General features: G+C 52.3%; 1 protein-coding gene across 3 annotated transcripts in view; it reads left to right on the top strand.

The window, feature by feature from the left end:
- The window catches only part of PRKCZ (protein kinase C zeta), an 83,154-nt gene that overhangs the window by 47,470 nt on the left and 11,924 nt on the right, over positions 1-23,760 (top strand). For all 3 annotated transcript variants that reach the window (XM_003793204.2, XM_012807307.2, XM_023515151.1), the window contains 5 exons: positions 9,315-9,400; positions 15,066-15,197; positions 16,375-16,456; positions 18,220-18,272; positions 20,078-20,266. In XM_003793204.2, the coding sequence (XP_003793252.1) occupies positions 9,315-9,400; positions 15,066-15,197; positions 16,375-16,456; positions 18,220-18,272; positions 20,078-20,266 (542 nt within the window). The remainder of the gene's footprint in view (positions 1-9,314; positions 9,401-15,065; positions 15,198-16,374; positions 16,457-18,219; positions 18,273-20,077; positions 20,267-23,760) is intronic.

A 23,760-nucleotide genomic window follows, 5' to 3' on the forward strand; every position in this document is an offset into this window, starting at 1 on the left:
AAAAAAAAAAAAAAAAAGTTAATCATGTTCAAATCTTTTTGTATCTTTTTCTCTCTGATCTACCTCTGGTATCAGTTACTGAGAAACATATATTAAATGTCCCCAGCTTTAATTGAGGATTTGTCTGTTACTCCTTTTGTTAGTCTTTATGCATTTTGTGCTATATTTGGTGCATACAAATTTAGGATCACTATATCTTCCTTTCGATCAATACTTCTATCATCATGAGATGTTGCTATTTAAGATGAGAAATACTACGGTCACCAAAATCTCATTTGTCTGATTCCATACATAGAAACGATCTGTATTCAGTATGAATTTACTTACAATTGACTCCTTGGAAATTATACATCTTTCTGTAGAAACTTGGTGAAAATACTGGTCTGCCTCTCCACTGTTTCATGAAAACTTAATTGTATCATAGCAAATTAGTATCTTTTTGATAAAAACTATTGTAAGCTGAGCTGTTGTAATAGAAGTCCTCCTCAGAACATCTCTTGGCATCACTTTCCTTAACAGTTACTAATGGAATTTGATGACAACAGAACAGCTTCTGAGGAGGCGCTCGAGGCTTCCTGGGACCCAGAGACTGCAGATGCCCCCTCCCCGGCTGCCCCATGAGGAGGTGGGGTGGGGCTCCTGCTGCTGCTGGGCCCGGAGCTGGCTGCTACCCCAGCATGGGACACACGGGTTTCCCAGCTGCTAATGTAGGTCCCAGTAGCCCAAGACCTTTCTTTGCTCAACTATTCTCTCATTTTTAAAAAGTTCAGTAACATACCTATGGGTACTTCTCACTCCCTGCCGTGTTCCTTGTGAGGTAAATCGGATTATCTGAGGCTCCTATGTGGATGAACCTACAGCACATGTGTCTTTCAGTAGGCCAAGAGCGGCAGCTGCCTCTGTGCACCGGAACGTTCCCTGAAGAGGGGGCCGCAGACTGCTCCTCCTGTGACCCTTCCTCCCTCTCTACTCAACTGCTCTCCCCTTGATGGGCACAGCAGCCCCCAGTCTTTGCCATGGTGACTTCTCAGAGCAAGTCTTACACGTACATTTTGGCCGCCATACCAGGGTGTCTGGCAGGGAAACTCCCAGATTGTGTGCTGCCCTTCTGGAAGCTGTGGGCCATCCACACAAGCGGATGCCGATCTGCAGACCCTGCCGATGGCGTGGTTGGTGTCACCCAAATCCTGCAGGGGATGTCTCTGCAGTCATCTGACGTATACCCTGCTCAGCCCCTTCTTGCTCACATCAGCCCCAGAAAAACGACAATGGCTCCCCAACAGTGAGACAAGGCTCCATCTTATAGACTTTAAAAAATTTCGGCTTTAAAACCAAATCTGCCAGGTATTATAAGTGGTGGTTGAGTCTGGTAGTTTTGGCTGCAGGTAGTGTGTCTAGGGGGATGGAGCCAGCGGGGTCCAGGTGTGCTCCCTGCCTTCCCTCGGCGTGTAGACCCCACTGTGGCCCATGGTCAGCAGCACTCAGAAATATCTCTCTCTAGCCTGATTGGGTCACCCAGTCATTTGACTGGCTAGGGCCCATGTCGTTGCTGGGGAAGGCCTTGTCTCATTGGCTTTAACCCCTGATGAGCCATCCCCGGGTGTTGGGGGACACTAGGATCACTGGAGGGAAGGTCAGGTGTACACAGAGGCAGCAATGCAAAGCTGCAGGGAGAATCAACCCCACGCCTTGCGTGGGAGCATACAGAGGCTTGGAGGGACCAGGCAGCTCCCCAAGCCTGCCACCCCCACTGGCCATGGCAGCTCAGGCAGCACCACCTGGACTCTCCCTCCCATGGCTACCCCATGGGCCATGACGACTCCATCAGTTCCCCCTGCATTGGTGTGTCCTGCCAGGGCTCCTCCTCCTGGAGCTGCACAGACACCTGACTGTCCTTTTCACGACCCTGGACAATTTAAATCTCCATCGTGTTCACTGTCATTTGCTCTCAGCCCCCACGGGTGTCCCTTTCTGCCTGTGCCCCACAGGCCTGGACGCAAGAGGGCAGACGTCGGCTGAACCTGGCTCCATGTTCATTGATTCCTGCCTTGTGCCTTTTCTGTGTGTTTCTCTACATCTCCTGTGGTCTTGTGGTTGCTGAGAGACATTCCCTAGGCACCATGTGGCTGTGGGAGCTGGGCTGTGGCTACCTTGGTCTGAATCAGACCTCGCACCCCACGTGGCCACCCACTTCCTGCCCCGGTGGGTTCCTGAGTCTTCTTCCCAGGCCTGTTTTAGTGTTTTTAGCGTTATTCTTTAGCCACTTTTAAAAGCGTCGCATATTCTATAGTACATTTTCTTTTTTTTTTTTTTTTGAGACAGAGCCTCGAGCTGTCCCCCTGGGTAGAGTGCCGTGGCATTACAGCTCACAGCAACCTCCAACTCCTGGGCTCAAGCGAGTCTCCTGCCTCCGCCTCCCAAGTAGCTGGGACCACAGGCGCCCGCCACAACGCCCGGCTATTTTTTGGTTGCAGCCGTCATTGTTGTTTGGCGGGTCCGGGCTGGGGATTCGAACCCGCCACCTTAGGTGTACGTGGCTGGCGCCTTAGCCGGTTGAGCTATAGGCGCTGAGCCTATAGTACATTTTCTATTGGGAAGTAGATCAGTGGTTAGAAGCAGGAAGGCTTGTAATCTGGGAAAGCCCCTCCGAGGAGTGGCTGTCCGGCCCCCATGCTTCCCACCCTGCATCCTGCCCTCAGCACCTGGCCTGGTGCCCACATGGCCGGCACCGCCCTGTAGAGCAGCTGGGCTACAGGACTCCTGCTTGGACAGCTCTCACAAGGACGGTCCAGGTCCTGAGACACAGGCCACGAGGAAAGTGCTGATGGGCAGTGCATCTGCAGTGGCTCCTGGCGACTTTGTGACTCCGAGTCCACACTCTCCCCTGTCCCCAGTGGGCCCCATGGCACGGCCAGGTGCCCAGTGCTGAAGACTTGTCAGGCTAAGGCAGGCAAAGGGGGCTGTCCCACCCTAGACCCCAGGCACCTGTGTCTCGGTCACTTCTGGGTCCTAGGACATCTTAGCTCTGGAAGCTCAGCCTTCTTCGTCATTGCTGTTTTTGTACCAGATATTTGCCGGCGATGACCAGGTACTGAGCAGTGTACTGAGGACCCCAGAGAGACAGCCGGGGCCTGGACTGCAGTGGACACTGCTCACTGCCTGGGAGAAAGCTGGGTCTAAGAGTGGCAAAGCCTGCCCTGTTCCTGTCCTCAATGATAGCAACTCCCCAGCTCCCTGGGACCCCTTGCCCAGGGACACCTCACTAGCTCCTTGTCCTTGCTGGTCACTGACCTGGGGCTACCCAGAGGCATTTGGCTGTGTGCATACAGCATCGCTGCTGACTCCTGCCCCGGCCCGGGCCCCGCCGGGCACCCTGCAGTGTTGCTCTGTGCTGTTCTGGTCACACTGTGGGGCAGGGCAGTGTCCAGCCAACATGGGAGGCCTCGAACACCCTTCTGACACACTTCTGGGAATTCAGCCCACCCCATGTCCTCCCCAAAGCCCCCAGAAGCTGCGGGTCTGTTTCCCAGCCTGCTGTTCTGAGCCTCATCTTTAAAAATGTGTTCTCTTCGCCTTGTCAGAGTGCTCAAAATGCTAGATCGCCATGGAAACTGGGCTCGTTAGAATTCCTGTGACCATCCTAATTATAGAGTTTCAGAAACAAGCAAAGAGCTCCCGGAGGTTGGTGGAGTTAAGGCTGAGAGAAAAAGAAGAACAGCCCACACATTCGTTCCTGCGATCGCTGCTCGCCGCGTCAGGAACGCTGGCATCCAGGAAGGTGGCAGGAGGGTCTGTGTCAGGCGCACGTATCTGAATCCCAAGCCCAGGTCCTTCCCATCCAGCCCAGCAAGGCCTGACCTGCTGTGGATGCACCATCCACTGAGGCCAGAGCCCATGTGGCTGACCCAGGCTAGCCTGTGGGACCGTTTCTCCATGGAGGGACCCTGTGGCCTCACAGCCCGACATATGGCTTCCTTTCACAGGCCGTGGCTTGGGGCTAGGGGCCAGGGGCTTGACACGCAGGTACCTCCTCTTCCCACAGGACTGATTGTCCCTTAGGTCAGAGATAGGACCATCACTCTCCAGGCAGAAACCCAGGCCCGGAAAGTGCCAGTGTGGCCTAAGGAGAGTGGGTGGCCAGGGCCTCTGGGGCTCCACAGTAGGGTGGAGCTCGGTGTCCACCCTCCTGCCTATGGGCTGAGAAGCACAGTTGTGTCCCAGCCCCTGTACTTGGGGAACCTTCTAACAAATTGTACAGAGTTTGAGTTTGGGGGGGTTGGTGGCTGCCATCGTTGATTCAGGAGCTGAGCACCCAGTCCCGCTATCAGAAGGGCTGGCCCAGTGCCCTTCTCGTTAGAATCTCTGCATGCCCCAGATCCCCTCAAAACTGCTGAGGACAGTAAAACTGAGGGTGGTCTAAACTGTCATCCAGGTGCACAGGACAACTAAGGGTCACGTCAGACCCTGGGGCAGAGGAAGGACATGCGGAGAACTCCAAGGAGGTCTGGGCAGAGGGAGCACTCGGCTCCGTGCTGGCTTGTGACTGGACTGCATGGCATGCAAGGCCACACACTCAGCAGGGGCAGTGGTGTGGGCTCAGCAGGAACTCTGTGCCATCCTTGCAGCTTTTCCACAGATCTAAACTGTCCTGAAAAGCAACTTACTTAAAAAGAAGCTGAGGAGGCCTGAACGGAGCTGGAGCTGAGGTGCTTCTGAGAGGGAGATTTGACCTCAGCCACGCGGCAAGTCGGGCCCAGTGAGGGGTGTCACCATGAGGACACCAAAAGCTACATGGGAACTTTCTGTACTGTCTTTGCAACTTCTCTGAGGATCTAAAATTATCCCAGAATAAAAAGTCCAGTTTTTAAGTGAAGGATATGCAACTATCCTCTGTGACGCCTTATGACTCATTGGATGGTGATGTGGGCAATGGCCAGTTGCCCTGGGCCCCCCTACCCCCACTCGCCCTGCCAGTGTTCTGGAGATGCCACCTCCACCCCGCTTGGGGGCTGGGCAGGGGAGGATTCCTCCACCAGGAGGAACACTGTGTACCTGCGTCATTGGGGTTCCCTGGGAAGCACAACTGGCAATAGGGGGAGATCCGTGTGAGGAGTGGGAGTCCCAGCTCTGCCTGGGCTGCATTGCAGTTCCCACCCAAAAGCCTCACTCAGTGGGTCAGTCTTACTGCTCTTCAGGCCTCAGCGGATGGGATGAGGCCTACCGAGTCTCAGATGGTCCCCTGCCTTCTGCAGTCTGCCCACTCACACGTAAATCTCATCCCCAAACTCCCTTGCAGAAAGTCCAGAGTAATTTTTGGCCAAATATCTGGACACCTGGCCCGGCCACATTGACACATAAAATTAACCATTGCAGACCCAGCCTTTTCACCTCGGCACCTGTATGCATCTGCTTGGACCACGCTCAAGGATGACAACAGGTCAGACTTCCATTAACTCCTTGCAGTGGTCCCGCGGACACCAAGCATGCTCACTCTCTCCCCAGAAGAGGCCTGATTGTGGGGAGCCGAGGACTTCCAAGCTGGGGTGTGGCCAGGTGGGGTGGCCTTCCCTGCAACCCTGGCTTCCCTCCCATGTCTGCTCCTTCCAGGTCTTGGGTGGTGACAGCACTATGCCCAGCCTCCTGCTCTGTAAGCTGGTGCCCCTGCCTCGGGGTCCCAGGCCCTGCACAGGGCTGGTCGTGAGCAGAGATGCTGCAGCTTCCTGGCGCCATGAGGAGCAAAGGTTTCTTTGTAGACCCTGCTGTTTGTTCCTTTCTATCAATCTGATTTGCTTTATTTGAAATTTCAGTGCCTGTTCTCGGTCCCCCAAACACACTCGAAATGAATCCTTAAAAAGTGGGATGGAGGCTCGGCGCCTGTGGCTCAAGTGGCTGGGGTGCCAGCCACATACACTTAGGGTGGTGGGTTCAATTCCAGCCCAGGCCTGCCAAACAACAATGACAGCTGCAACCAAATAATAGCCGGGTGTTGTGGCGGGCGCCTGTGGTCCCAGCTACTTGGGAGGCTGAGGCAGGAGACTCGCTTGAGCCCAGGAGTTGGAGGTTGCTGTGAGCTGTGATGCCACGGCACTCTACCCAGGGGGACAGCTTGAGGCTCTGTCTCAAAAAAAAAAAAAAAAGTGGGATGGAATATTTAAGGGTGAATCTGAGGGAAATACTTGAAATTAGTTTGTGGACATGAAACAGCCATGTCCTTGCTGTTGCTTCTGCCCACATCATCTTCATGATTTTAATTTTCTATCATTTAGTGTAATGTTTGACACACACCAAGAACATGTCCTGATTTTGGGGAGGAGGGTGGTCAGAAGCCATTGCTGTCTAGAACTGGAAATTAGGTGTTCACTTACTAGAACAATTTTGTCACGTGACTGTGACATGTAAAACAATATTTACTGTTTATTTTGCTTATTTTGTTGGCTTTATAACAAGGTATCAAGCTTACCCAGCCCTGGGGTGGCTTCGGCTGCTGTAAAGATGTGTCTGGGCTGTGGCTGGGACTGGGGGCAGCTTTTCCCAGGATCTGTGTTCCATGGATACCACACACCTATTTGTCCACAAACTAGGGATCTTCAGACACTGTTGAACACTCCCCGAGGCCTCAAGTTAGTTTCCCTGAGGCCTTGATTTAGGAGCAGAGGAACTGCCGGCTGTAGGGAAGAAACATGTCCGTGTGGTCAGGCCTGGGAAGGGGATTAGGGGGCAAGCAGTGCTCTTGGTCCTCCTGGGGTCTGGGGAGGTGGGGACTGGTTTGTGCCGAGCACTCAGGAGCAAAGGTGACCTGGTGGGTTTACCCAGTTCCTCAAGAAGCTGAACTTATGGTCTTTCTCTGTCATGTTTCTGTGGCTTTCTTTTGGCTGGTCCTCAGAAGTTGGTCAGCACCCCAAATTCTGAACCTTCATCCCTCAGGGGTATGAGTGCAGCCCCCCTCATGCACCGTGGTATCCAGATGCTTCCTACGCTTTCACCTCCTTTCTGGATTCTGCCTTTTCTGCCCTCAGAATTTCCCCCCTTAGGTTAAGGTTATTAACATTTTTTCCTATTTGTGAGTGTTTAATTTTAAATTAATTAAAATGAATTTAAGTTTTTGCTGCTCACCTTTACATTCCTGTTCTCTGAGGATGCAAATACATGTGTGGTGTGAGGCAGGCGTCTTCTGCATTCCATTTTCTGGAACAGACACTACTGCCTGGGCAACTGACACAGAATGTTTTGGGAGCTGAAAGTCTTGAAAGTGCCACTGGCGTAGGGGGCCTGGGGAGGGTTGTCCCCTTGTGATGTACTCATGTGGTGGTTGGGGAGTGAGAGAGAGACAGCCCTCTGGTGTCTCTTATTGTAAGGACACTAACCCTGTGGGATCAGGGCCCCACCCACATGCGCTCAATTAACCTGAATTACCAACTTTGTGGCTCCATCACCAAAGACGGCCACATTGGGGTTAGGGCTTCCACATGTGAATCAGGGGACACAATTCAATTCAACAAGCAGGGGTTCAGGATGATAAGCCATCACTGTTGGTCCCAGCCACCTGTCACATCTGTGCCCCCACATCATGTCTTGCACCCCACCTGTCATGTCTGCATCCTACCTGTCACATCTGTGCCCCATCACGCCTGCACCCCACTTGTTATGTCTGCACCTCGCCGTTGGTAAGTCTGTTTATTCTGCTGGGGACTCCTTAACAAGCATCAGCCTTGAGTCTCTACTTCTGGTGGCTTTACTGGTAGGCCAGCCAGGTGGGCATATTTTTACACTCTCAGGACCTGTGCCAAGAAGCAATCGCACCCAGCACCTGTCCTGGTCTGTCCCTCATCTGTCTAACTCTAGTCCTTTAGGCGTGAGGGACATCTGTCTTCAGGATGTCAGACCTGCAGAGACCCAGAAGTGGTGGGCTTCCCCTGGCAAGCTGGGCAGGGCGGATGTGCCCTGCCACCACCATGAACGGAACGGACCCACTGAATCCCCCTAAGCTGAAGGGCAGGTAGAGCAGGGTCACTGCCTTTTCCAGGTGAGGTGAGAAAGGGCAAAACCTCCCAGCCCCACATCTATGTCTCACCTGTCTCATCTGTGCTTCCCCCCGCCCCCATCCTGGCCTGGCCTGGTGCTGGTCTGGGTGTCTCTCTGAGGCAGGAAGCCTTTGGGGGTCACTGGCTGACACTCAAGCTTTGGGGCCTGGAGGAAGGGTTGTGGGGCTGAGCCTCCCGCTGGTTCTGAGGTTGCATGTCTCCTGGGCTCCTCCCAAAGGAACACTGTCTTCCTGGATTCCCACTGAATCTCCCATTTAAAGGGCGAGAAGCAGGTTTTGGGATCTTTCTGACCTGATTTCAGCAGGTTCCAGCCAGAACTGGAAATTTGCTTATTTTAAAAACATTCCATTACAATTTCCACTTTAGGGTATTTGTGGCACTTTCGTCAGGCTCATGAAAGTCTCTTTTACTGCGGAATTTTATAAAAGCATAAAGCTTCTCATTGTACGTTGTATTTCTGAAGATTTCTGCTCACATACATTCATTTCAAGGTGTTCTGGAGAGGCAGAGTCAGAGCACTTTTGAGCAAGAGAGTAAGACCAAGCGATGTCACAGATGCAGCTCTGGTGTTTTTAATAAGCAGTGCTCCTCTTTTGAATTCAAATTATTGAATGTGTGTTATGAAAATCATGTTTTGGTAACTTGCAATTTAAGTCATGCTGGGTTGGCTTTGCTTCTGCCCTGAGATTTCTTAGGCTAGGGGCCGCTGAGCAGGGGCGCCCCGAGGCTTCTCACGCCTGATGAGGGGTTGAAGTGATGTCAGTTAAGCCCAGCATTGTAGGCTGACCGTGGGCTCCAGCGTGGCGTCCGCCATCCCTCCTCGGAGGGTTGTGTGTAAACATCATGGCCCATTTGAACCACGTCCCTGTGTGGAAAAAAGGGCCGGGTGTTCTTGGAGCTGCCCAGAGGGTAGGAGGGTGGAAAAGAAAACAAGCAGAGAACAGACGGGGCTTGGAATCTCGTTAGCCTGGATGATTGCACAGCGTGGCCACCCGTGAGCAGCCATCCTCACGGGAGATGCTGCCTGCCCCGCACAGATGCCCGGATAATACTCCTTCCCTTCAGCAGCCACAGCCGTGACCTAAGAACCATGTGAGGGGCATAGGGGGCAGCCCCAGGGATGCAGCCATCTCAGTGCTGGAACACCGTGGCCTTGGCTATAGCCTCCTGGGCAGGGGTGGCCATCCCCAGCTACACCTGGCTTGAGGGAGCAGGGCTCACAGGCCAGGCCCGTGATATTGTTTCTTTATGCCTTTCTTTCCTCCCTTCTAGAATCCATCTACCGCCGGGGCGCCAGGAGATGGAGGAAGCTGTACCGCGCCAACGGCCATCTCTTCCAAGCCAAGCGCTTTAACAGGGTGAGCAGCCCCTGGGCCCTGGGGCCTCTATGTTGCTTTACCAGCCAGGAGGAGGGAGGGATGCACCCCTGCAGAAACCCAGCTCTGACACAGAGTTGCTACTGGGAGCGTCCTAGACAGTGCAGGGCCAGGAGAGCCCAAACCTTGTCAGGCAGGGATTGGGGGCACGGGGCCATGGGGTGCTGAGTGCTGGGGACAAGTGGATGTTAGTGAACAGGCAGCCCTCTAGAGATCAGGACAGTGTGGCTGGGGGAACACATGGCGGGTGTCTGGAGGCTGTGGTGCCAGGGCACAATGCACCCAGGAGTCGGCCATAGCTCCAGCCAGAGCCGACTGCTCCCCAGTCCCCTGCAGTCCTGGCCCACACTCTGCCCCCTAGCCTCTTGGGCCTGCCAGAAGAAAGCATCACAAACCTGGCAGCTTCAGCCACAGACTTTCCTGTGGAGGCTGGAAATCCAAATTCCAGGAGTAGCAGGGCTGGGCCCCTCCGACAGCGTGGGGGGAGGACCCTCCTCTCTCTGGCTTCCGTGGGTTGCTGGTGGTCCTCGTTCTTCCTCAGCTTGTGGGGGAATCACTCTAGGGCAGTGTTTTGTTTTTTTTTTTAACTTTTTTTAATCTCCCAGCACAGTTAAACCTATAGTTAAACGTCTATGGCTCACTTAAATTACGTTGATCAAACAAAAGAGTTAAAAAAATATATATATACTTACTGTGCTTTGGAGTTCTTTCGAAAATAATTTGATGATCTTTTAAAAATGTTTGCCGCACACCTAAAGTCCTCTAAAGGCACACACACCACTTGCTGCCGCACCCGGTCGAAAATCACTGCTTTAGTTTCTGCTTCCTGCCCTGACCCGGTGTGACCTTGTTACAGCTGAATTGATCACATCTGCAAGGACCCTTCTTCCTAATGAGTTCACATGTGAGGGTCTCAATGGACCCGTCTTTGGGGTAGGGAGGACACTGTTCAGCCTACTAGGTGCCAGCCTTGGGGCCTTTGCACATGCTGAGCTCGTTGCCCAGACTCCCCTCCCCTCGCTTGTTTCCCCTCCCTTCTCCTCCCTTCCCTTTTCCCTTCCCTTCTCCTCCTTTCCCTTTCTCCTTCCCTTATCCTGCCCTCCCTTCTCCCCTCCTCCACCCTCCCCTCCTCTCTCTCAAGTTCTTGAAGCCCAGACTCTCCCTCATTTTCTATCTCTGCTCAACATCCATCCCAGGGCCCCTTCTCTGTGCCTCCAAGTTTCGGTCACTCCTGCTGTTCCTTGTGGCTTTGTATACTCCATGAGGGCCAGCTGTGTCCCCAAGCTTGGCATGTAGTGGGGCACGTTAAACACTGGCTTCTCCTCTATCATAATGAATGATAGGAGAAAAGTCGCTTGAGGACACTGGGAGGCTGCACCATGGATCTATAATGGGAGTGTCTGCCAGGAATGAGCAGGGCTCTGGGAACCACAGCGGGCCTGGGAAAAGCTCAGCATGCACCAGACGCAGTGAGGAGGCCCCACCGTGCAGCCAAGCAGCCTCGGGAGGCCCCAGAGTCTGCTGCATCCAGGATAATGGGCCCACCAACAGAGTGGGGACATGGAGATTTGCAGTGAGCCAACTGGACACACGGGAAGGAAGCTGACCACTGAACATGGGGAAACACACAGGTGTCCCATCCCTGGGACTCAAGGCACCTGCTACCTGTCCCGAGTTTATGTTTAAAACAACCAACCAGCCAGCCAGTCCTGTGGCCCAGCAGCTTCTCTCTCTCTGAACCTGAGAACTAGCTCAGTTCTGGCTTGGGAGGGGGTCGCAGGCAGCTCTGACAGCCAACCCACCAGGACATGAGAGAGAAAAGTCTAGAAGTGTGGCCCTCATATTTGCCACTGGTGAAATGCTTGTTTCCTTCCTTTCTGGCTGACTGATTAATCCAAGACAATCAGCAGGTTCATGGGGTGAAAGTCCTTTTTGCCCACGGCAGGTGCAGACCATACGTGATGCTCCATACCCCACCTGCCTGCACCAAACCAGCCAGCAGGCGCTTTTCCTTCCTGGGGACAATATGGGTGGGCTCACTGCAGTCCCCACCCATTAGTGACTTGGCTCCCTGGGGTGTGAATGAACAGTTCTCACAAACTCAGCCAGGACTGGAGAACCCCCACAGAGTTGTTGACAAGAGGAGGTGCCGGCTCCCACTTCCATCAGCGCTGAGCTCCCCACCTGGCCGTCCTTGGGTTTCTGACTCTGTTTCACCTGTGCTCTTCTCTGCCCAGACCCCGGTGGCTGCTCCAGGTACCACTGGCCCTACTTGGTTACAGGACTGCTCGGATGACCTCACTTCTCACTTAAAAGGGGCATTTCAAGAGCTATGTGGTAGTTCTGTGGGAATCTGCAAGAAGAATTTCCCATGTTCTTCATTGGTGATCCAAGGACCGAGCAAGTGGGCGTCAGGTCACCCTGGACCCTGGGCTCTGCTGGGTCTTTAGCCACACATGAAATAACTTCCCCAGACCTTCAGGATGAACAGGCTCAGCTGAGTGAACCAAAGGCCAAGATTCTGGAGGCGGCCAGGCGGGGCCCCTCCTCCCCAGCATAGGATGGCCCTGTGGTTCCCGGGGTGCCCCTGGCATGGGTGGGAACCAACTGGCCAGAGTCTGGCCCCTGTAAAGGAGGAGGGAAGGGTCACCCTAGTAATTATGGCAAGACAAATGGTTAATGATCAGCTAGGAAGAGGCTGGGGGTGGGGATTAATCAGAGTAACTGCAGGTAACTGCTGAGGTTAAAACAATCCTAACACCCGGAGGCTGGTCTCCAGAGCAAATCTGGGCAGTGGGGACCTGAGGGGTCTTAGGACATTTCAGATTTCTGTGGTTTCCAAGCAAGTCAAGTACAAAAAAAAGCATATAGGAAAAATGTTTGTGGCAAAGAAGACCTAGAAGAAAAGATCAAAACTTACGCCCAGAATTACGAGCATCTACAAACTGGCGTTCTGGCAGACACTGAGGCTCTGCAGCAGAGCGAGGTGTGACGCCTGTGGAGGCGAGATTAGCTGTTCATGAACAGAGACACCCGACTTCCTCAGGCACCCAGGGAAACAAGACATCCCCTGCCATCGACAAGATGTCAGAGGCAACTGATGCCGGTGCTGCGTGTGGGGTGGTGGGGTCTGCAAACTGGGGGCAGGGTGCGCCTGGACCCCATTTTCTGGAAATCACCTAGGAAACACACATTGGCAGCTCTGGGCTGCTCCAACCTGCGTCTGTCTGAAAGAAATAACCCGTCATTCACAGGTTTCCTCAGCATTATTTTCACGAGTGGGGACAGCATCTGGAGCTACTGTCGCCCCTATGCTGTGACAAACCACACCACCACTCAAGGGCATGAGCCCCCGGCCTGCCCTTTGCTGGGGCACATGGCTGCTCACGCTACACAGGGACCGACTGGGCAGGCAGCCCAAGGACTTTGGCCTCTGTTATGAGTGGACAGGAAGCAGAGGAGAGATCACTTGGGTCCCTGGGAAGGAAGAGTTGGTAGAGAGGGAAGATGGGGCAGGGCGGGGCCCTCAGGGGTGGCAGAACAAGCACAGGCACTCTTCAACCCCGCCTCGAAGGATCCTGCAGATAAAGGAACATGCCTCTGAGTTCACAGTCAAAAGCCATGAAATGCAGAGGGAGGCCGGGCTCCCTGAGCAGAGCTGGCGGAAGCCTGCACTGAGGCTTGGATGGGTTGAATATGAAATACGTGTTGAATATGTTTAAAAAATTAAAATGGATGATTGCAAATATGAGCAAGGAACAAACTGGCAGCATTTAAGACAGACTTAAAAATATTTTTGCCTCGTTAATATATTAATTCATGTGAATTTCTGAGAAGAGAAACTCCAGTTTTAGGTTCTGTTGTATTTTTTAATGGCACATTTCCTGAAATGTTAATCATTCAAATACAGATTTGAAATAAAAAGCCTTTGGCAAAGCTTTGGCCGCCTCCCTGAGAAGCACATACACGAGCTATCTGTGGCTAGGGTGATGCCTGGCAAATTCATGATGCTGTTGGTCAGTGGTCGTTCTAGCCTGACCAAGGCGGGGCAGGGCGGGGCCCCCAGGATGGCTCTGTAAGAAAAGGAATCTTTGTTAATTTGTAAAGACGACCTGGTGCCTGTGAATTTGCCCCTAAATATGATCCAAGCATTGCAAATTAAGGTGTCAAGCTAAACACATTTAGCACATGTTATATCATAAATGGCAGCTGGTGTTCTTCAGGCCGAGGGTACAAAAGTGAGTCAGAGCCAGTTTGCATGGCCAGAATCCCTCTAAATTCAGATTTCACGCATTCACCCCTTACCCTGCCTACATGCGTGCAGATTCTGGTGTTGGTGTTAAACTAGATTGGCCCTGAGTCGGAGGTCTTTGGGGTGCCCCCTCAACCCATCCATGTTCAGCCCTCTCGATCCTCCCCTGAGTTTCTGACCATCCCAATGAAGAGCCCACAGCCTTATTCATTACCTTGCAGAAAGGCTGATTCAGGTGACATGCGGAAGACCCAGGATCAGCGTTTCTTCCTGTTACTAATTTTAAAGGTGATAGGGGTGTGTGTACATTTGCTGGGCACTGCCCTAGGTACTGGTTATGTGGCCCTGACCAAAATGTGCAAGCTTGTATCTGTGGTGGGGGTGGGCCCTGGGTCCTAGAGTCCCCAGCTGTGCCCCATGTCTGTTGCCCGCAGGCAAGTGGGGCTTTGAGGGCCAGGGTGCTGATCCTGTTTGCTTAGCAGCACCCTGCCCGCATGCATGGGGGTTTGGTCAGTTTTAACTGAGTTGCATTCAGACTATTCACAGTACACTATATTCCTTTTTACTCTTAATTTAGGGATAATTCAAGACTCTCTACAAAGAAAGAAATTGTTGAAAATGGTGAGGAGGATAAAAACACATAAAGGAATTATGACAGGAAAAATCTAAATGGGGGCTCCAATGTAAATGTTGGTCTGTGCGGACATGCCCGTGACTACACAGACAGCTGGGTAACTGGGTCCTGACATGTTCATCCTCCTGCATTTTGTAAAATTTAAAAATCCATGGAAACACCACCAAACAAGCTGATAATTATCATTAATTTCCAGTTGTTTAGAAACATGAACAACAAAGAAAGATCATTTGACATCTTGAAAAATACTGGGGGAAAAACTAAGATAATTGCAGACTTGCCCCATAGCAGTTCAAAATTTGTATTAGTCAGATTGCCAGGCAGAGTCGTTTGCTCCAAGGTCGTCAGCCAGGGAGATGGCCTGTTTGAACGAGGGTAGGCAGGGGCCTCCCTGTGCTCCCCGTGGCCTGGGTTGTTCCACCCAGAGGACCCCTCCCACCCCAGCCCCTGCAAGCAGGCAAGGCCTTGCCTGAGTCTCACCATGCCTGCTGGTGGGGTTTCACCTGTACCCCTCACACAGAGCAGGGTCCGGGCCTCTTGCTGGGGCCACCAGTTTCTCAACCTTGAGGGACCTAAGAGGGAGCAGCTGAGCTTGTACAAGTCCAGTGCCCAGAAGTACCCAGGAGCTGAGGCCATCTCTTGCCCCAGCTCTAAGTAATATTTTGAGAAAATCAGTGAAAGTGCACAATGCCCTTGTTCCTCCTGGTCCCCTCAGTGTGGCCAGGGATCTGGGGCCTGATGGCCACTGTTCTCACCCACAGAGAGCGTACTGCGGCCAGTGCAGCGAAAGGATATGGGGCCTCGCGAGGCAGGGCTACAGGTGCGTCAGCTGCAGGCTGCTGGTCCATAAGCGCTGCCACGTCCTCGTCCCAGCGACCTGCAGGAGGCATATGGTGAGTCATGGCCAGGCGAGGCCCTGGGGGTGGGACTGGGGCCGGGCCCGTGTCTGAGCTGAACAGTGGCCTGGGCTTCACCGCTGAGAGGGATATTGATACTGTTCCTGCCGCTGACCAGACAAGAGCAGGGGTGCCTGAAGATTGCAGGAGGGCAGCCTAGGGCATCAGTCTGGACAGGCCTCTCTTCCTGAGCCCCCATGAACCCATAGTACCTCTGCTAGGACGGGACATGGGGGAGGGCAGCTACATCCCTACCCGAGTTGGGGGTCACCTCTACTGGGGGTCTGACCCCAGCAGCTCTCTGAGAAGCAACCTGCCAGCAACACCCTCCTTCTGCCCTTGAGTGGCTTCATGTGAAGAGTCCAGGCCCTTGGGGACATCAGTGACCAGCTTTTCCTCACTGAGCACCTAGGCCACCCCTGGTGTGGGACACCTGACCCACTTCTGTCTCTGTGAACCGTGGGGCATCCTCCAGGCCTTGAGCATGAGGGTACCCGTCCAGGAGGGTTGGCTCATCTGCGTCTTGCCATACTGGGGGGTGGGAAGGTACCCTGGGAGCAATGTGCCCTCCCCACTCTCACAGGATAAGAGCAGAGTCCAAATCCAGATCTTACCCAGACATCCCTGAGCACAGGGACATAGGGTGCCCATGCAGACCAGTGTTCCTAGCTACGTCTGCCAAAAGCTGCTAAGACTTGAAATACCCTGTGGCCCCCTAGGTCTACTTTAGCCTGAGTAAATGAAAACATCCCAGATGTTGGTCAGTCTCATGCTGGGGAAGCCAGCCCTTGCTCCTACATGGTTACCAATAGGAACTCTCTCACTTATGACACGTCAGCCGTGTGGAACCCTGCGGGCCTTAGAGTGACATTCAAATGTGTGGTCACCGCCAATGCACACCAAGCCCAGTGTTCGGAGTGGGGAGGTTACCAGGTGCTATGTCAGATTTCCTTTCTATAAAGCACCTGATGGAGGGATCACAGCCCAAGGTACTGAGTGGTCTCCTCTGCCTGTATAATCATAGGTAATTTATGTTCTTGTATATTCAGTGGATTCCCAAAGCAATTATGTTTTTATACCTATGTTAAAGTATATACATCATGGCATGCGTTGTGGGAAGTCCTGTCGTGCCCACAGATGCTGTGGCGTAATAGCGTCTCTGTCTCCCTGGCAGGATTCTGTCATGCCTTCCCAAGAACCTCCAGTAGATGACAAGAACGGCGACGTGGACCTTCCTTCTGAGGAGACAGATGGAAGTAGGCACTGCGTTCTCCTGCCGGTGGAGCTGGGCTTTTCCTTTACCTGCTCAAGTCTGATTTCAGGGAGAGTAGCTGTCTCCCTGAAGGGCTGGGCATGATGCTGCCCAGAGCCTCCCTCAGTCCCTGCCAGAGATGGGCAGGACAATGGCCTTCCTTGGTGACTGCTGGGCAGTGGCATCTTCATGAAATGCTATGCTGGAGTCTGGGGGTACAGGGTCTTTCCTGAGCTGCTCTGGGAGCTCTAGAAGGCACTCAGTGCAGCGGCGCCCACAGCTGGGCACCTGGCACAGCCTGTGCTGCAGAACTGACCCAGCACCACGGAAAGGCTGATGGGCCGCTTGCCGTACAAGGCATGACAGCTACGTGGTTCTTGGTGTTGTAAGTTTTTATGTGGGGAAAGAGACTTTATTTAATGCTAAGAAGCCTTCAGAGAGAGGCTTCAAATACCAGTTGCACTGATGGCTCAGCTCTGAGCTTCCGTGTAACTGTGGACTATTACAGGAGTATGTGAAGGCTCTCACTGTCATTTGATAAATATGAGCTCTGTCCCCTGGGGAACCCTCGCAGAATGAAATGCGACCACAGAACAAAAAGCATTTCGTATATACAGTGCCTCTCATAAAAGAGATTCCTAACAAACAACTCTTCTCCCACCCATTCTTCATCCATCCGTCATCTTTCCATCATCTATTATTCATCCCTTCATCCATCCATCCATCATCCTTCTATCCATCCAGCAACTTTCCATCCATCCATCCAGCCATCATTCATCATCCATCTATCCATCCATCACCCTTCCATCTATTATTCATCTCTCCACCCATCCGTCTATCATCCATCATCCATCCTGCCATACATCTATCTATTATCCATCCGTCTGTCATCCTTCTATCCATCCATCCATCCATCCATCCATCATCTTTCAATCCATTTATCCTTCATCTTTCTATACATTCATTCATCATCTTTCCGTCCATTATCCATCCATCATCTATCCATCATCTGTCCATCCATCTGTCCATCATCTGTCCAACATCATCCATCTATCATCCGTCTTCCATCTATCCATTATCTATCCATCCATCATCTATCTTCCATCCATCCTCAATCCATCCATCATTCTTCTATCCCACATATTTCCATCTAGCCATTATCTATCCATCATGAATCATTCATCTTCCATCCATTATCTATCTATCCATCCATCTGTCCATCCATCATCCATTCATTATCCTTCCATCATCTATTATTCATCTCTCCACCCATCCATCATCCTTCTATCCATTCATCATCTTTCCATCCATTATCCACCCACTCATCCATCCATCATCTACCTATCATCTCTCATCTATCCATCATTCTTCCATCCGTCCATCCATCATCTATCTATCAGTCTGTCATCCACCCACCCACCCATGTATTCATGCATGCACCCACCCATTTACCCACTTACTCTTAGGATGAAAAATTGGAAGTCTAGACACCAAAATCTTTTCACTGATTATTTCTAGAGAAGTCACTGGGGAAGTGTGTCACAAATGCAGATGCCCAGGCTCCACCCCATGTTTAGAGTCAGCAGGTGTGGCTAGAGCCCAGGAAGCTGCATTTGCCTAGACTCTAAGCCAAACTCAGATGTGGCTGCCACTCACCTGGAGCCCAGCTGCCCTAGCAAAGGAACGAGAGCCCTGGAGGCCTCTGTGTTCTTGGGCCAGTGATGTCGACACCTGTAATGTCCTTTTCTTCCTCCCCCTCTTCACCAGTTGCTTACATTTCTTCAACCCGGAAGCATGACAGCATTAAAGATGATTCTGAGGTTAGTGTGCAAAATACTTCACTAAATTTCCAAAGTTCATGAGCTCATTTCTGGGGCAGTTATGAAAATGTGGATATGACTGGACATGTTATGCAGTTGGCACTGACCATCGGTGGGGTCTGGGTCTTGTTCTCAGGCTTGGCTCTGGTTGAGGCTATGTGGTCTCCCCGGCATCCTCTCCACCCAACCACACGGTGGGTCTGGGGACTAGGTTTTTATTTTATTTTATTTTTATTTTTTCATTTTTTATTTTATTTTATTTATTTTTTGTAGTAAGACTCTATCTCACTTTATCACCCTCAGTAGAGTGCCGTGGCATCACACAGCTCACAACAACCTCCAACTCCTGGGCTTAGGCGATTCTTTTGCCTCAGATTCCCGAGTAGCTGGGACCACAGGCACCCGCCACAACACCCGGCTATTTTTTTGTTGCAATTTGGCTGGGACCACGTTTGAACCCACCACCCTTGGTATATGGGGTCGGCGCCCTACCCACTGAGCCACAGGCACTGCCCTATTTTATTTATTTATTTATTTATTTATTTATTTGAGACAGAGCCTCAAGCTGTCCCCCTGGGTAGAGTGCCGTGGCATTACAGCTCACAGCAACCTCCAACTCCTGGGCTCAAGCGAGTCTCTTGCCTCCACCTCCCAAGTAGCTGGGACCACAGGCGCCCGCCACAACGCCCGGCTATTTTTTGGTTGCAGCCGTCATTGTTGTTTGGCGGGTCCGGGCTGGGGATTCGAACCTGCCACCTTAGGTGTATGTGGCTGGCGCCTTAGCCGGTTGAGCTATAGGCGCCGAGCCTGCCCTATTTTATTTTATGTTTTTTCAGTTAGGTTACACTGATTGCATTTGTTAAAGTCCCTCCTATAACTGTGTATGGCCACCAAGAGGCGCCAGACACCATGACAGGGGCAAGGTTTTGAACTATAATTTTTGTCAAATTGTGCCTGCAAAAAAGCCTTCCTTTCTTTGCCTTCTTGGGTCTTCCTGGCCTGGAAAGCCCTCTGACCCTTCATGTCATTCCCCGACTTAAACTCACTCTGGCTTCCCATCTGCAGCCAGGTCTGAGTGATAAACCCCAAACAGGGAGCATGAGCTCACCCTGCTGCTCTCGATGTCTGTCATGAAACCCCAAGGAATAGCTGCACCTTGGGAGGCCATAGCCTCCCTAGAGACCAACCAGTGCTGCCACAAGACTCGCTCCTCCTACCTGGCCCCTCTGAAGGAGGCAGGAGCCTCAAAAAGCAGAACCTATTTTCCTCCACAGACCAACTCCCTTCCACCACCACAGTGCCCTTATGAGCAATAAGCAGGAGGTGAGCTTCTGCCCCTGACCTGCTCGCCCCCCTCCATGGTGTGTTTCTGCTAATGCTGAGACCTCTTGGGCAGATCTCGGCAGCAGTAGCTAGTTGTGTTCTGGTTCCCGGGGAGGGCCCAAGGGTGCTCACATGCCCAGGCCACTCCTGGTCCCAGCTCAGATGACCCTGTAGCCAACCCTCCAGCCCAGCCAGATGTGGCTGCAGTCCTGGGTGTCTCAGGTTATATGTGGAGGAGCCACCTACATCTTGTGACCCAAGCACAGTCTGTGGAAACAGCTTTCAGCTCAGTGTTGCCTGCCTTCAGAGGCTATCACGTCAGCTCTTATTTTTTATGTCTTGATTTAGGTGGGCATCAAGGGAGGGTATGTAGTCAGGACACTGGCTCTAAGCTCCGAGGGGCTGGCCGTGGTCAGAATAGGGGTGATTCTGAGCCTCACAGGCCCTCCGTCCTCACTGGCCCTGGTTTCCTCTTCCCCCAGGACCTCAAGCCAGTTATTGATGGGATGGATGGGATCAAAATCTCTCAGGGGCTCGGGCTGCAGGACTTCGACCTGATCAGAGTCATTGGGCGTGGAAGCTACGCCAAGGTCCTCTTGGTGCGGCTAAAGAAGAATGACCAGATCTATGCCATGAAGGTGGTGAAGAAGGAGTTGGTCCACGATGACGAGGTGAGCCTGCTTCTAACTGAGGCCACTGTGCTTTCCCCAGGGACACACGAGCCAGGCTTGTTGGTACATGAGGAAGGTATCCAAGGGCCGATTAATAACTACTATGGGTTTTCATGGGTGAATCGATGCAGTGAGAGTCCCAGTCTTGTATTGATGGGGTGTGTGAGTTGCAAGGTCAGAATACAGTTGTGCATTGCCTAGCGACGGGGCACATTCTGAGAAATCCATCATTAGACTGTCTGGTCGTGCAGACGTCACAGAGAGCACTGAAGTGCAGCAGCCAGTCCAACCTGCTGCTCCCAGGTGTAACCGGTGCTATAGGCCGTTATAACACAGCAGCAATGTTTGCGTACCCAAGTGTCTGAACATAGAAAAGGTACAGTTAAAAATACAGTATTATAGGCCAGGCACATTGCAATCCCAGAGTTTGAGACCAGCTTGAGCAAGAGTGTGACCCCCTCTCTACTAAAAATAGAAGAGTCATTGGGGCAGGGTGGCATCTGTAGTCCTAGCTGCACAGGAGGAGGCTGAGGCAGGAGGATTGCTTGAGCCCAGGAGTTTGAGGTTGCTGTGAGCTGTGATACTCCTGCACACTAGTCTGGGTGCCAAAAAAACACTATTATAATCTTACAGGACACTGTCATGTATGTAGGCTGTCTGAAAATATTGCTTTGCACGTGTGACTAGTTGAGTTTGAGGTTGTCCTCAGGCTTGTGAATCCCTTGAGTTGGGCTGAGCAGGGCATGATGGAGACAACAGGGAGGGGTCCAGGGCTGCTGTCCCCTTCTGCACCATATGCAACCCCAGCCTTGTGGGAAGAACTGAGGAGGGGCAGTGTCCTGCACAAAGCTCCCCGCACCTATTGTCTCTGAGGAAGAAGTTACAGAATCAGTGGTTAATTTGTCCACATCTTAATTCTGACTTCATGTACTTTTCTTTTTAACTGTACATAATTGCACAAAATACACATCAGATTTTTCATGTCAGCCGTGTGAGAGTGTGCCATTGTTGGCATCTAGTACACTGAGGTGTAACATGCCCCCATCGCCTCTGGCTGGTTCCAGGACTTTTCCATCGCCCCAGAGGAGACCCCCTTGCCACCCAACAGTCCCTCTGAGTATCCCTCCTCTGCAGCTTCTGGAAGTCACCAGTCTGCTTTCTGTCCCTTAGCTCCCCTGCTCTGAACACTTATGTGAATGGAGCCATGCGCCGTGTAGCCTTTTGCGTCTGGCGTCTTGGCTCAGTTTGTTGTTTTCAGGGTCCATCCCCGTTGTGGCCCTGTCAGGACCTCGTTCCTTTTTGTGGACACCCCTTGCTTATCCAGTCACCTATTGATTGAAATGTGTGTTGTTTCTACCTTTTGGCTCTGGTGATCTACACTGCTGTGAGTGTTTGTGCACAAGCATTTGTTCGAGCCCATTTTCAATTCTTTTTAGTGTGTACCCAGGAGTAGAATTGCTGGGTCATTTGTTGATTCTCTGAGTTGCTGAGGAGCTGCCAGATTTTTTTTCAGAGCAGCCGCACGTTTTATATTCCCATCAGTAATGCACGAGGGTCGCGGCTTCTGCACAGGCTTGGTGACACTTGTTACTTGTTTTGGAGTCTGTTGTTGCCCTCCTATCTGGCTGTGGCCTTGACCAGTGTTTCTCCAATGACTCATGATGCCCAGCGTTTGTGCACATGCCTGCTGGCTCCGTGTGTTTTGACCTTTGCCTTCATACCTGGACACAGGTCTGTGTCTTAGACGCAGAGAACACTGATGCTGCTGTCATTGAGATGCTGCTGCAAACAGGATCACCTGGTGCCCTAAAGTCAGGGGCACAGGAACCCCACCACCAGCCGGGCTCAGCACTAGAGGGCAGAGTTGGAGCTGGATTGGGGCTCCACCTGCCCTCTCAGCTGGGTGCATTTGTGCAGAGCACAGACTGCCCAATTGGCCCCGCTTCCCTGAGCACTGAGTTCACAAGTGAGTAGGTGTCAGATCTTCATAGCGGAGGGCACTGAGGCCCTGAGAGGTGTGGCACCCCCCGTGGCTCCACCGCTGGTTATCAGCACCATGGGAGTACTCCAGACCCCCTTCTGGCACACTGGCCAGCTGGGAAGTTAATGGAATATATGAGATGAACTTTGCAGAGCCCTGAGAGAAACGGTGCTCAGAACACCATTCTGAGATGAGCTTCACGTCATTTTCTGTGGGGAGGTAGGGACTTGGGGTCATCCCTTGAGAAGAATGTGGCTCTTGGGGTTGTAGAGTAGGAATAGAGTATGTGTGAGTGTGTGCATGTACCTGTGTGAGTGTGCATGTGTGTGTATGTGTAATTGTGCGAGTGCCCATGTGTGCTTGTGTATGTGTATGTGCACGTGTTGAGGGGAGACACTGGTATCTCGTGGCACCACGTCCTAGCCATGGACTCCAGACTTACGGTGCTGCCCCACCAGATGCTGACACTCCTTACGGGCATGAAGGGCTTGCTGCGCTGTCTCTGTGGTTCTCTTTCCCTGTGCTCAGTGTCCCCAGTGCAGCCCTACACATGATGCAGCAGGGCCAGGCCTGGGCCCCCACCGATGCCCTCCTTGCCACTGTGCGAGCTGCCTTCTGCCCCAAGTCAGGCCAAAAGCCTTCTGCTACCCTCCTTGCCCTGATCTTCACTAGGTTTCTGCCTCTTGGATGTGGCTTTGAAATGGCCTGTGGAGACTTGACAGATGCCGTTGGCTCCTACCACCCTTAGGCCCCTGCTTGCTCAGAACTAAGGCTTGAGGGACATGTGAGGCTGTGACCCATGAGGCCTCCTTAGCCTCCTGGGGTCCCAGGACCCTCTCCGCACAGCCCTTCCCTGGCTGCTGCTGGCTGGCAAATGCTTGATAGTTTAGCAAATTCTTTCTCCCAATAAAGAGACCACACTCTGGAGGCCCAGAATTGCTTCGTATTCCCTTGGAGGACTCGACAAGCCCCTTCCCTTTGACTCTACAGCAGCCCCACATGGTGTAGCACCAGTGTGCCTGGAACACAGCAGGTTCCCCTTGGGTGTTTCCTCTCCGGTTTGGGTGACCAATTGTTGATAATGATGTAGACACCAATGTTTCTGCAGAGATAAAGTAGGGGCGATGCTGCTGTGAGGGGTGGCTCAAGGGGTCCTTGTGGCCTCAGGTAGGTGTGGGATAGAGGGGTCACAGCTAGCTGTCCCTAGCTGTGAGCACTGGGAACAGACAAGGCCAGAGAAAGGGCATCTGAAGCCACCTCCATCATTTATCGTGATGGTGATGATGGTGATGTCAATGGTGGTGATGGTGATAATAAAGACAATGATGACGATTGTGATGGTGTGGAAGTAGGGTTGATGGATGATTGATGGTAGTGATGGTGGTGATGATGATAGTGGTGGAGGTGGGGAGGATGGATAATTGATAGTGATGATGATGTTGGTGGTGGAGGTGGGGTGGATGGATGATTGATGGCAATGATGATGGTGATGATGATGGTGGTGGAGATGGGG

Source organism: Otolemur garnettii, unplaced genomic scaffold, assembly GCF_000181295.1.
Source record: "Otolemur garnettii isolate 467f Iridium unplaced genomic scaffold, OtoGar3 scaffold00067, whole genome shotgun sequence".
Classification (NCBI taxonomy): domain Eukaryota; kingdom Metazoa; phylum Chordata; class Mammalia; order Primates; family Galagidae; genus Otolemur; species Otolemur garnettii.